The 13088-nt window shown below is 37.6% G+C and overlaps 1 protein-coding gene across 2 annotated transcripts in view; it reads right to left on the minus strand.

Moving 5' to 3' along the window:
- Positions 1-11982, minus strand: part of inpp4aa (inositol polyphosphate-4-phosphatase type I Aa) — a 29427-nt gene extending 17445 nt beyond the window's left edge. The window contains exons 1-6 of one of the 2 annotated variants that reach the window (XM_028435381.1): positions 11844-11933; positions 6903-7182; positions 3980-4223; positions 3846-3890; positions 928-1046; positions 730-846 (exon numbers count right to left, since the gene is read on the minus strand). In XM_028435381.1, coding sequence (XP_028291182.1) covers positions 730-846; positions 928-1046; positions 3846-3890; positions 3980-4079 — 381 coding nt within the window. In that variant the 5' untranslated portion in view covers positions 4080-4223; positions 6903-7182; positions 11844-11933. Of the gene's footprint in view, positions 1-729; positions 847-927; positions 1047-3845; positions 3891-3979; positions 4224-6902; positions 7183-11843 lie in introns of both variants that reach the window. The other variant, XM_028435380.1, reaches the window with a different exon arrangement.
- Positions 11983-13088: the final 1106 nt, after the last annotated feature.

The following is a 13088-nucleotide window of genomic DNA, read 5'->3' on the forward strand; positions in this document are numbered from 1 at the left end:
AGCTTTGTGTTTAATGAAATTGTTAATGATAATTTTTATATAATTTCCATGCCAATTACAAAGTAAATCATTTGAACTCAATTGCAATTCAATTATGATTACTAGGGATGTCCCGATACAACTTTTTAATTTCCGATATTGCAGCCTTGCCTGTCAGCCGATACCGATATTGAGCCGCTATTAGCATGAATCATACATACTTTAATTACTTTTTTTTGCTTAAAAAAAAAAAAAAACAAAAAAAAAAAATTATTTTGTAGTGTGGAATGTTAGAAAAGGTTTGATCAAGTGATGTCACTCAAACAGAGAACAAAAGTCAGCAACAGTAGGTATGAGAAAAACTGACCCATTAATAATTACAGTATTCTACAATTGAATAAAATACTGTAAATAAAAAATGAATCGAAAAAAATAAATTACAAAAAAAAATCAGAAATTTGAATCCGAAAACCAATATTCGTTTTCAGGTTGATAACGGACCAATATCCGATATTGATATCGAATCGGGACACTCCTAATGATTACAACAACAACAACAACAACCACCAATTTTTCCAGATACAAATACAAATATAATTACATCACAATTGTAATTACTTATTACAATTATAATTGACCTCAACCCTGACACAGACACACAACCATTATTTCCTCTATTCCTAAAATGTGGATAGATGATAGATGATGGATGAACAGATGATGGATGAACAGATGATGGATGGAGCTCACCGTCCCCTGTGCGCGATCCTTCACATCGTAGATGGAGAGCTTCACCTGAGTTTGCTGAGTGATCAGAGAATCGTGAAAGAAGGCGATGCTGCTCAGGAAGATTGGGTTACTGGTGCCCTGAGGACGATAAACAAAAGAAAGGGTGAGCGAGGCGTAGACATCTCATATAGATGTGTCGATAAACCTAGATAAACAGACCTCTATGATTTCAGTCTGAGAGTGTTTGGTCCAGAAGGCCTGAGGAGGCGTGGTGCAGCTGATCGCCACGAAGCTGGTGGGTTTTCGCTCCACGGCCGGAGTAACCAGCTCACTGCAGGCTGCACACACACACACACACAAACACACACACACACACACACACACACGAACAGGAGATTACACAATGGGAGATTAAAGGGTAGAATCCACGATAATCCTGCATTTTTTTTTTATTTATTAGTTTTGTACTTGTGAGGCATTACTTATTAGGTTTAAAATAATTATATGATGTGATATATAAAAAAAGTAACAGGAAGATAAACTCCTTAATCCACATGTGTCAAACTCAAGGCCTGGGGGCCAAATTCGGCCCTCTAGAGCAGTGTTTCTCAAATGGGGGTGTGTGTACCCCTAGGGGTATGCAATAGCTCTACAGGGGGTACTTGAGAGAGAGAGAGACAATGGCAAATTAACAAATAAAGTGTCAGTATTGGTCCCATCTCAGATATGAGATGACTGGAAATGATAAACACTATAGAAATAATTCATATCAGGAGCCACTAAATCATTGTTTTTCAACCTTGGGGTTGAGACCGCATGTGGGTTCGCTTGAAATTTCTGGAATTTTTAAAAATTATTATTTGTATTTCTAATTTTTCACTTTGTGATATATAAATCTAGTTCAACTAAAATGCAGTTAAAAAAAAACAAAAAAAAAAAACAAAAAAAACAAAATCTAAAACCTAATTCTAGAAAAAAAAAAATGTTTTTGGGGTCACCAGAAATTCTTGATATCAAAATGGAGTCATGATCCAAAAAAGGTTGGGAACCACTGCACTAAATACTGTTTATTTCCACTTATTTACAAAATGAGATTCTTTAAAATGTGTGTTATCACTTGCTCATTCCATAAATATGCTCGATAGTTGTTTTTAAATAGTTTTCTAAGCAAAAAGATGTAGTCGGACAAAGCGGGTACTTGGATTCAGAAATAAAAATTTGGGAAATAACCAACTAATTCAGTTTTTTGATATCTCAGCCCCTCCGAATACACTAATTCCATAAAAATCCACAGTATTTGTAGAGCAAAGTTTTCCAGCTCTTGTATCACATGACGGCAGCCATCTTTAATCTCAAATTGTTGAAAGAACTCTCAATTTTTCCAGAATCTGGCAAATTTTCCTTAAAAATATTTCAAAAAATTCCCCCAAATTCCCAAAATCACGGAAATTTAAGTGAAGATCCTGCAGGGACTGATGTACTCACATACTTTACCATTACATATAGATACTATATGTTTTTAATCATTATACTGTTACCTAACATATCAGTGAATGCATTAAAACACAATTAATGAATGTCTATGGGACAGAGTTGATTAAAACATACATAATGTAATTAGTTATCCTTATGTATGTATTATTCATTATTAATTAATGAATTAGTAAAACATAACAGCGTCTCTACTAGTAATAATTTACTTGGTGTTTAATAAGTAAGGTGTTACATAAAATTAGCAACCAGACATAAAACTTAATAAATGTATAAAGTACCTAAATATAATTTATACATGGAAGTGCAAACCAGGTCACATTATTGTTGAATTTGCTCTTTTTCCACCTAAAATCTGTGGTCTGTATTTGGCCCCTGAACTAAAAATCAGTTTGACACCCCTGCCTTAATCCTTCATTTATTGTTTTAAAAAAATCAATGTAGTCTTTGTCAAACGGGGCTCTTTAGTACAGATAAGGTTTCTCCTGCAGATGATGGATTTAGTTCTACTGTAAACAACAAATTCACCCTTTTTAAACGTTTTGCTTAGATTTGTTCATATTAATTATTCATATTTTAGTGAATAACATAATACTGTTTTTGAAAAATGCATTTTTCACAAGAAGCAATTGTTTATTATCTAAGTCAGTGGTTTCCAAACCTTTTGTGCCCAAGGTACACCAAAGGACAAGTGAAAATTTGAAGGCACACCTATTATGCAAAATAGCCTTTGTAAAACGTGTTATCACTCATGTCATGTACAATATCTGTAAATGTGCAAAAACAATAATTAAACAAAAATGTGTGTAAAAAATAATGAGTAAGATACAATTAAAAGGTAGATATAAGTTGTAGTGACGTGGATTATTCTGACTGCTCCTTTTAATTATTTATATGTCATATAAAGTTGTATGAGAACAGCATTAATCTCACCCAATTTCAAATTCCACTCAGGGATCAGTTGTTTACTGAATCTGATCAGGTTTATTGTTTACGTTTTTAATCAACTTAATTTAAATTATCCTAATATATGACATCATTCCAGACCGTAATGATTACACAAAAACGAATAGATGATCTCGTCCACAGCAACAAACAACTTTATCCACAGATGTTCTGTAGCACAGATGAGATGTTGTTGACACACTAGTTAAACTGCTCATGTTCTCATGAAGCTGCAGCGCTGCATGAGAAACGGGCGGAGCCACAGGCACAGTAAAGTTAAGCAGGCACTGGTGGCTCTGTATTTAGGAGTCAGTGATGATTTGCGTAGTTTTTTGGCAGCTTAGACGGGTTTCGGGTGGTTTAGGAGCGATTTGAAGCGGCCAGGAAAAGAGGGGTCCCCGGAAACATTTCCCCATTAAAAACGTTCCTTGTCTCATGGTGACGGCGGTTCATGCCGATTCTGTTCATTACGTGATTCAGTCCATGATTCCATTAATGTGGATTTTATAGGGCCCTAAATAATAATGTATGGTTCTCACATCGTTTGGGAACCACTGGTCTAAGTAACTTAATAGAAAGGAATGAATCCACTGTGTGTGTGTGTGTGTGTGTGTGTCTGTGTGTGTGTGTGTCTGTGTGTGTGTGTGTGTGTGTGCGTGCGCGTGCGTGTGTGTGTGTGTGCGTGTGTGTGTGTGTCTTACCGACGCTGAATTCCAAAACAGGCTCATCTGGATCCTGACTGTTTCCTGTTAGACAGAGAGTTGCTCTTTTTCAGATGCTTGTTTGATCACCAATGATGCAAAACAAGTTACCATGGCAGTGGTTACTTGGTTACCTGAAAGAGCCAGGCCCATCATCTCAGCTGAGAGATCAAACGTGTTGGCACGATAAACTGACCATGGCCGGTGCCGGGGGCTGCGCTCCTTCCCGGACATGGCGGGTTGACGTCAGGGTTGAGGTTAACTTAAGAACAAAAAGTTCCAGAGAGCAACAATACAAAAAAAAAAAAAAAAAACACACTGACTGTTTTTAAATGATGCAAGTTTCCCTAGATCCACACAGTCACATGGAAGATGAATCTGAAAGAAGGACAGAAGAGAGAAGCATTGGTGGGACTTTCTGTTGTTGTTGTAGCATCGGAAAAAAATGTCACCTTTTTTTTTTTTTTTATGAATTACAGCTGAATGTAATGTCTAATATTAGTTACTGAAAGCTGCAGCCTGTCTAAAAATTGGGATCTTCAAACAGAGATGGAGTGGTTTTGATGAACACCCTCTTCCCCTCAAATGTGCTAATTTCATGCAGTGTGATGCATCTGTGAAAGAGATTGTGAGAGTTTTTTTTCCACAGCTGGAGAATCAAATACACTCTTTAAATATATGGTGGTTTTACTTGTACCGGTACTTGCCTGGTGTGTCCATTCTTTTAAAGCTTTTAATAGATAAAACACTGAAGTAAATATGTTTATATAAGCTCAATTATAAAAGGAAGGCACCTGGCATTGAAAATAATTCTATGTGCTAAAAGACAATTGTAGTAACTTAAAATAGATCGACATAACAAAAGATTATCATTTGCACTCTAATTGACATTGTTGGACAGGTTTTGCGCATTGCACAATGGGAAGTGGAGTCCTGTATACAGATGCATTGAAGTGTTTTGACTTCAGTATTCCCGGTGAATACTGGGAATCAACCAGAACAAAAATGGTGTCAAGTCAACCACTGTTCTCCTTGTCTGGTGAAGAAACAACAGAACTCACGTTAAGAATGAAGGGAGAAAAAAAAACATACTTCTATGCATCCATTTATGGGACTCTACATCCCACAATGCAATGTGTAAATCTTTTCCGACAATGACCATGAGAGAGTGTTTACAGTGGAGATGAAAACAAACGGACAAGTGGCCATTTCAAGATTTAGGGTCTATACTACGAAGCTAGATATCCTCTTATCGAGCTAACTTCCTGGATTTAATCAGTGTGCCCTGTACAACGACGCCATGGTGATTTAACTGGGCTAAATCACCATGGTAACTACATCTAACTTGGTCGGGATTAGGTTATGAAGTGGATAAGATCTGAGCGAGGTAAAAGTGAAAGTGAAACTGATCAGTGTTTGTTTATCCTCCTAATTTAAGCATTAAACAGTCATCAATTTCTAGCTGTTTTTACTGCAGCAGCAACAGTGTTGTTTGAATCATTCATATTTTTAAACAACTATTTTTCAATTGTGACATAAATTTCTCTCCAATTTCTACGTGTTTGTGATTGGTCTGACGCTGTAATCTCCACCTCTGTCACAGAGGTGGAGATTACAGATTACGGTTCCAGAACCGGTTCCTAACATCCGGTTCTGGAACCGTTACAAAGATGTTTGCATTTCAATTTGTTTTTTCTATTCCTAAATGCTCGCACTAGTTTGTTTCCACGGCTTGCTCTGTTTGTTTATGCGAGGTTTGTATAAGGTGAGTTTAGAACGCGACTGTAGCGACTGCAGTCTGTGTGTGTGTGCGTGTGTGTGTGTGTCTGGCTATGGTTTCAGTTTGGACCACGGAGCGGAAGGGAGATAGGAGCTAATCAAAAGCCAAGTAAAAGTCTGGTAAAGATAGTAGCTCTAACAACTGGTAAAATGATAAACTTGGTGATACGAGGACTCATTTACTCCTCCTCCAGGTCCTAGTGCCAGCCGTCCAGTGAAGCCTGTTCCGTTTACTGCGTTTACCGAGGTCCGTGTGTGTACATGTGAAAGTCTGCATGTTTATGCCTCCGTCCATCCACTCTTCTCATTATATCCACATCTTTTAAAGCTCTTATTAAATAGTCTCGGCTGTAGTCCGGGCCGCCACCATCTTAGATTATGTCGTCACCAGTGTGTCATCGCCGCAAGTCGCCCAAGCGTAGAACAATACGAATTAACTTAATCTTTCTCAACAAGAACTGTTGACTGATTTGTCTCGACTGCTCCAGAGTGTGAGTTTGTTTTATATAGTTTCACATCTACCTGGGATGCAGCTCTTTGTTTTTTAGACTGCTGCCAACTTGTTTGTAGTGTCATTTCAGCAAGTTTCACTTTTACAGTTACAGTGGGGGACCTTTGTAATTGAATTCCCTAGTTACAGTACAGCAACCAAAATAAACTGTATCAACTAAGTGAATTTATAAAAAATGAAAAAAAATTCTGCTGTGAAATCTGTGACCTGTTGACCTGCACAACTCAAAGAATCGGAATCGAGAATTGTCAAGAACTCAATCTAGAAATTGAGATTCGGAATCAGAATCGTTAAAATCCAAATGATGCCCAACCCTAAGGAGGACCACACTTTGTCTTTATCTGATCAAATCTATTGTCTCTAACAGCTTTAATTTAAAATGTCTTAAGAATGTGCAGGCATGCTTGTATGGATGGTGCACATGAAACTAAGAGCTTGCTATAGTTCATCATTGGTAGGATTTGATGAGACAGTCATGGTACATTACTGAGCCTCAGACGTGATGAGTCGGTTGCTTTTTAGCCACGTTCTCTTCCTTGGATCAGTTTTGACTGTTGATGATCGCTATGCTGCAGTAGAGATGTACTGATACAGCCCCAAGCTGTCACATTTTAACAAGACATGCAGCAGTAAAAGAAGCAAAAGCAAAAACGCTGATTCGAGTACTGATATTCAGCAGTGAATTGATTTACCAGTGAAGTGCAAAAGGTTAAAATAAAAAAAACCCACACAGAGTCATAGTGAGAGGTGAATTCTGGGAGTCTGACCTTCCATACTCATGTGATTCTTCCCCGACAAAAGGCGAAGTGTGAGTCTGTGTCACTGTGCATCCATGACTGAACACCGGAGCTCTATTTTTACACATGAATCCACTCTGACGTCAGCAGCACGTGTAAACGAGGCCGCCATCCTTCAGTGACACATCTGCATCGTCGTGCACAGCGACCAGTCAGCGTGATGCGTTTTGACAGTTTAACTCCTGTTTTGGCACTTTGGTAAACGACCAAACAAATGGCAATCACAGCATGGCTGCTCTGCCTCATTAGGCTGTGGAGGAGGAATTGTCAGAATGAGCACAAGTCTCTCAATACTCTAATGTTTATTGCCAAAGGCGCTGTGGGGAGCTCGGTAGGACACTGCGGATCTGATACAAAGACACAAGGAACCAATGATCGTCTTCATTTTATCTGTTTGACATTAATCACCTGCAGCAAGTCTAAAAACAAAATTAAATATACTATAAATTCACATTGACCACATTCATAAATGTTTGCTAGCAATGGTTGTGTTTTAAATGGCATATTAATGTACTACTCAGACTCACTGAGTATATGGTGGAGACATAGGCAACTGTCGGCCCGGGGGCCACATGTGGGCCTCGGTCTAATTTTGTGCAACCCAAAACAAATTCCCAAAAAAATGTATTTCAAGAAGTTGGTCGGAATATAAAGCCCAACGTGTTACACAAAATAACTCCCAAATCACACAAATCTACAGCAAAATGCACAAAGTACACAAAAACACACAAAAACTCCAAATATACATAAAATGACTCATAAAACACTAAATGACAACAAAGTTAGACACAACAACCATTTAAACAAACAAAATGACAATGAAAACCAAAAAAAGACAACACATTAGAGAATAACTCCAAAGACACACAAACCCTCAACAAAATGAAACAAAATTACACATAATTAAAGCTCTCATGTAAACGTGGCTGGGTTATTCTGATTTTAATTCGGAATTAAATAATTTCTCTATCTTGTAAACACTTAATGCCACTTTAAGTTAATTCCGCTCATTCTGCGCATCCGCGAATTGCCGCGACGACGCGCTGGTGACAACATAATCCAAGATGGCGGCCCGAACTAAAGCCAAGACTATTTATTTATGGCAGTGGCTATCCGTACGGTTGCTGTATCAATATACCGACATTCTGTTCGTACACAGCGCCCCTATTTAGCCAGTTTAGGTCATGTGATAGGTCAATCATTGGCCAGTTTAGGTCGCATAACTAAGACTAAACCTTACCATAAAACTAATCCTAATCCAAACCCTAACCCTAAAAATTGTTGCAATATTGGGTTGTAACTTAAACCTAACCCTAAACCTAATCCTAACCTAACCCTAACTCTAACCCTAAGACGCTACATACTTGTACTTCGGTAACAGTACCAATAGCATCGGGGTTGTCAGTATGGCAACTGTACAAACAGACACTTTCTTTATTTAATAAGGGCCTTAAAAGACATGGCTATAATGAAAAGAGTGGCTGGATGGAGGCATAAACATGAGGACATTCACACGGACACATGGACTTATTACACATCGTGTGATATTAAGACTCGGAGGCGGAGTAAATGTGTCCCCATACTGCTGCACAGGCTGCAATATCACCAAACTTATCATTGTACCTGTTGTTATAGCTGCCATCTTTACCAGGAAGCAACTATTTATTCCTGGTTATTGTTTTCCGGAGTTTTACTGGGCTTTATTTACCAGTGATTAGTTCCTATCTCTTTTCCGCTCCGTGGACCAAAGCGTGTTACTGTCGAGCTGCTGCTTTAAAACTACAATCAAAATAAAAGTGAAAACAGTTCTCATGTGTGGTGTTCTGTGTTACAGCCGACAATAAAAAGGTTTGTTGGGTGTTTCTCCCGATAGACGTGATACGTCATGTTCACCCCTGTCCAATCCAAGCCTCCCCAACTCCCAGACCTAAAGCGGAATTAAATAAAGCCGAATAAACCTGTTTTCCATGGAAACCTCAATTCAGAATTACTATTACCATGTAAACACGAAGCGGAACACTTTAATTCGGACTAACTAACTAATTCAGAATCAAAAAAACATCTTGTAACCGGAAAATACAGAAAACAACAGCAAAAATACAGAAAGTGACCACAATAAAATGCACAATTTGACGCATAAATGCAGAAAATGACAGAAATATACACAAAATTACAACACAAATAATAACAAAAACAAAGAAAACGACTGAAAACAACAAAATCACAGACAAAGACAACCCCCCCCCGTATTAATGCTCAGATCAATCATTCTAAACGCTAACATAAATGTTGATAATATGGCCCTCGGATTAGATACAATCACACTGTTGTGGCCCACGCTGTGATAGTGTTGCCCATCCCTGATATACTGCGTTCACATTATTAGATAGTATGAAAAGATTGAGTATGAGAGAAATACCCAGATGTATACTATATCGGGACATTTCCTAAGTATGCACGGTGGGCACATACTTAACCATCCCATGATGCATTGTGAGCGGAATGTAAAATCGTCCTGGGACCAGCTTCAAGCTAAAAATCAAACGTATCCTTTTCAAAACAAAAGCATCTCTTCTTGTCTTCCATTAGTTTTTTTTTTTTTTAACCCTTTTGTAAATAGAAGTTAACAGGAAGTTTGCTCAGTAGCATAATAGCGGGTCTCCAAAAATCTCCAAAACGTTGGCATGAAATGTGTTTCTGTGAGTTTTATGGATGAAATGACCACATGTTGATATTCTACTTTCTCACTTAAAAGGCTTTAAGAACTTTCAATGGTGGAGAATCAACGGAGATAATTAGCCTCAGTGTGCTTCAGGTTTATGTTGTTGTAGGTGAGAAATGCATCTTGGGAAACTTGGAAGTATATTTCAGTGGTAATGCTCATCCTAGCCATACTTATAGTAAATAGTAGACAGTATATACCGTGTATCGTACGGTAGTGTGTGATTTCAAACACAGCCAGTGTCTTTGATCTACTGTGCAAGGCCGTGATTGGTCGGTTAGTTAATGGGGCGACTGAAGGCAGCTGGTCATGGCTTCCTGTCTCTTTCTGTCACGCTGATGCTTCATCTATTGATGCCATCATCTTTCATTACTGTGAGACTGTGAGCACTACTGACAGCTAGTTTGAACTGATACGGATTAATAATGCTTTAGGAATGAATGAACTGTCTGCTGCCCTGTCGGTGACCTCTGACCTCACCCGCTTACTGCATTTTATAGCTGTGTGTTAGGAAATGAAAAGGTGAATGTGAACAAGAGGAGCAAGTAAAACGTGTCAGGCAAAGGATGGAGGATCGGGTGTTTATATTTCCACTGGGAAAGTAGAAAACAACCCAGTTTGGAGAGTGGAGGCTCACAGCTGGCCTCCTGCAGATGGTGTCAACACCGGCTGCACTGCAGAGCCTCCTCTTCAGGATCTATACCATGCTGTGATTGGTCACTGAGCATGTATCAATGATGGGCATCACAAGGCTAACACATCACAAACACCTGGAGTACCAAAGGTCTGCAAACTGCATGTTTGACACCACTGTTCTATAGGGTCAAATGTTTACTAGACGTTGTTATTGTTGTTATTGATGTACCAAACATCATAGATATTGGATTTTATCGTGGTTATTAAATAAAGAATGAAATTAAATAATCAAATAAATAAATAAATCAAACAAACACATCAAAATGAACAGTGTTGTTTTAGATTAAAGACTCACAATGAAAAATCACCAATGGTCAACACTGGTTAATACATATATATATTATATACATACACACATAAATAAATGAGCTTACAACTGAAAACAGTAAGAATAGTAAAATGCAGCAAATAATATGTAATAATATAATTGAAAAGACGTGGTATGTTTGGCTTTGCTGTAGGTTTGGTTTTATAGGTGAAGTCTCCACCTTTATTAATATAATATTACTGCATGTACATTGTTTATGTATATGAATAAATAATAATGCATTTTATATAAATTGGTTATGCTGATTATAAGAGGAGTAGGATTAAATAAGTCAGGCTTCTGTTTACTGCTTTTTTGAACTTGTAAATGTTTTTGAAATCTTCTTACTTTGTGTTTCTTACTTGTTTTGGAAATTAACATGTTTTTGTGACATTCCTTTTATTTCACATGTATTCTTTTTGTTTTTACATGTTCAAAAGTAAATAAATTAAATCAATGTATTTCATTTAGTGTTCAGAATCCTACGAGTTTTCCAGTGACTGGACTATAGGCTATGTTTTTAATTAAATAAGTTAAACCTATGAAAGCCTGATAAATAAACACAACAGTGAATCTGATCCAGTTGTAATCTCCAATGCTCTGTTTGGGTCAGAGAGGCTTAAAGAGCCTGACTTTCCAGTGCACGACATTCACTGCTGCTTGTATGAAAACACAAATGTTCAACAACATAATCCCACAGCAGCATCCTATGGACATCTGCATAACCACTGGGTGTCAGTTTACCAGCAGCCTCACTGAACTGGGACAAACTCAGACCACACATATCATTGGTCCATGGGGTAGTAATAGGCTATGATGTACATTTTACATTACAGGTGTGTGTGTGTGTGTGTGTGTGTGTGTGTGTGTGTGTGTGCGTGTTCACTGACGTACACACAATAACAAATACTATTGCGTCATGAAATGTGATGACGCTGATTCAGAAAAGAAGCTGTGGGTTTTACACTCCATCCAACACAGTTAAAGACAGATCTTTATCAAAAGGCGAAAAGACAAATAAGCAGTGTCATCAGTTAAAGGGAGGCTGTTGTTGTGGCAACGTCTTATTCTGCTGCTGCGAGGCGGTGCCTTGGTTTTATTAAATGATTGTACAAAAACAGACACAAATCACGAGAACGGCGGACTAGACACTGAAACGTCATAGAAACTATGAACGTGACCTTACCTTGGAGATGAAAGCGATGCTTTGTATTCACTCTGACGCTGAGCATCTTTGATCACAGCGACGACGTCTGCAGCCGAGACTCGCCCTGACTCTCTGAACAGCGTCACAGAGCAGTTCCTCATCTGACCACAGGGAGGCGACAAAGCTCTGACCTGATAGGACAGACTACACGTGATTGATGAAAGAAAAATAAACAACGAATTGGCACATGCATTAATAATAATAATAATAATAATAATAATAATAATAATAATAATAATAATAATAATAATAATAATAATAATAATAATAATGTTTAATACACAAATATGGACAATTTACAGAAAATAATACAAATACCAAGAAGGATTACAAGTACTCACGTTACTGTCATTGAGTTGCTTTTATGAGTACTTTTTCTCTTTGAGTACATTTCTAAATCAGTAATTTTACGTGTACGTTTTAAATAAGTAAAGTAATTCGTTACATTTCTGCACCCAACAGTTACAGAGTTCATTTTAATTTTTCGTTTTAAAATGATCAACTACGGACCGTAAAGTGTCCCTTTAAGTCAGGGGTCTGCAACCTTTATTCTCAAAGGAGCCATTTTGCCTAATGTCACCAGGATTAAAGTCCTCCCGGAGCCAAAAAAATACCTTCTCAATGAAGACAATACAGTGTAATAAATTCTATACAATTAAAATAGTATCGAATAATTTCCCGAGTTAATATGGATTTGAAGGGCTACAAAAAAACAAAAAAAGCAAAAAAAAAAAAAAAACTTGAATTTGATAACACATGATCATGTGATGTCACATGCTAATTGCTAATTTCTTGCAACATGACAAGCATGCATGTTAAACCATAAACTGGCATGTTGGCAATTAAATACATTTTTCCCCACACAAATAAAGTCTCTATTTTCTTCCAAAATACTAATTTTGTTAGTTTAGTTATCTTACCAGGGATTTAAAACTTAAAGTGAGCCACAGGTGCAGGAAAGTGTATGGTCTGTATAGGTTGTAGGAGGTGAAGTAGAAAGGTGCTGAGTCATTGCACAATGTGAGTTATTTTTAGATTAACCAATTGTTTTATCAGAATTTTATTTGAAGTTAATGTCACTAATCCTTAATACCCTCTGTAAGAAATAACAATTCATTAGTTAATTATTTTTCTTTTTAACGCTACAGGGAGCCATTGCTAAAGAGTCAAAGAGCCACATGTGGCTCTAGAGCCGCAGGTTGCAGACCCCTGCTTTAGGGGCTC

This window comes from Gouania willdenowi, chromosome 21, assembly GCF_900634775.1.
Source record: "Gouania willdenowi chromosome 21, fGouWil2.1, whole genome shotgun sequence".
Classification (NCBI taxonomy): domain Eukaryota; kingdom Metazoa; phylum Chordata; class Actinopteri; order Blenniiformes; family Gobiesocidae; genus Gouania; species Gouania willdenowi.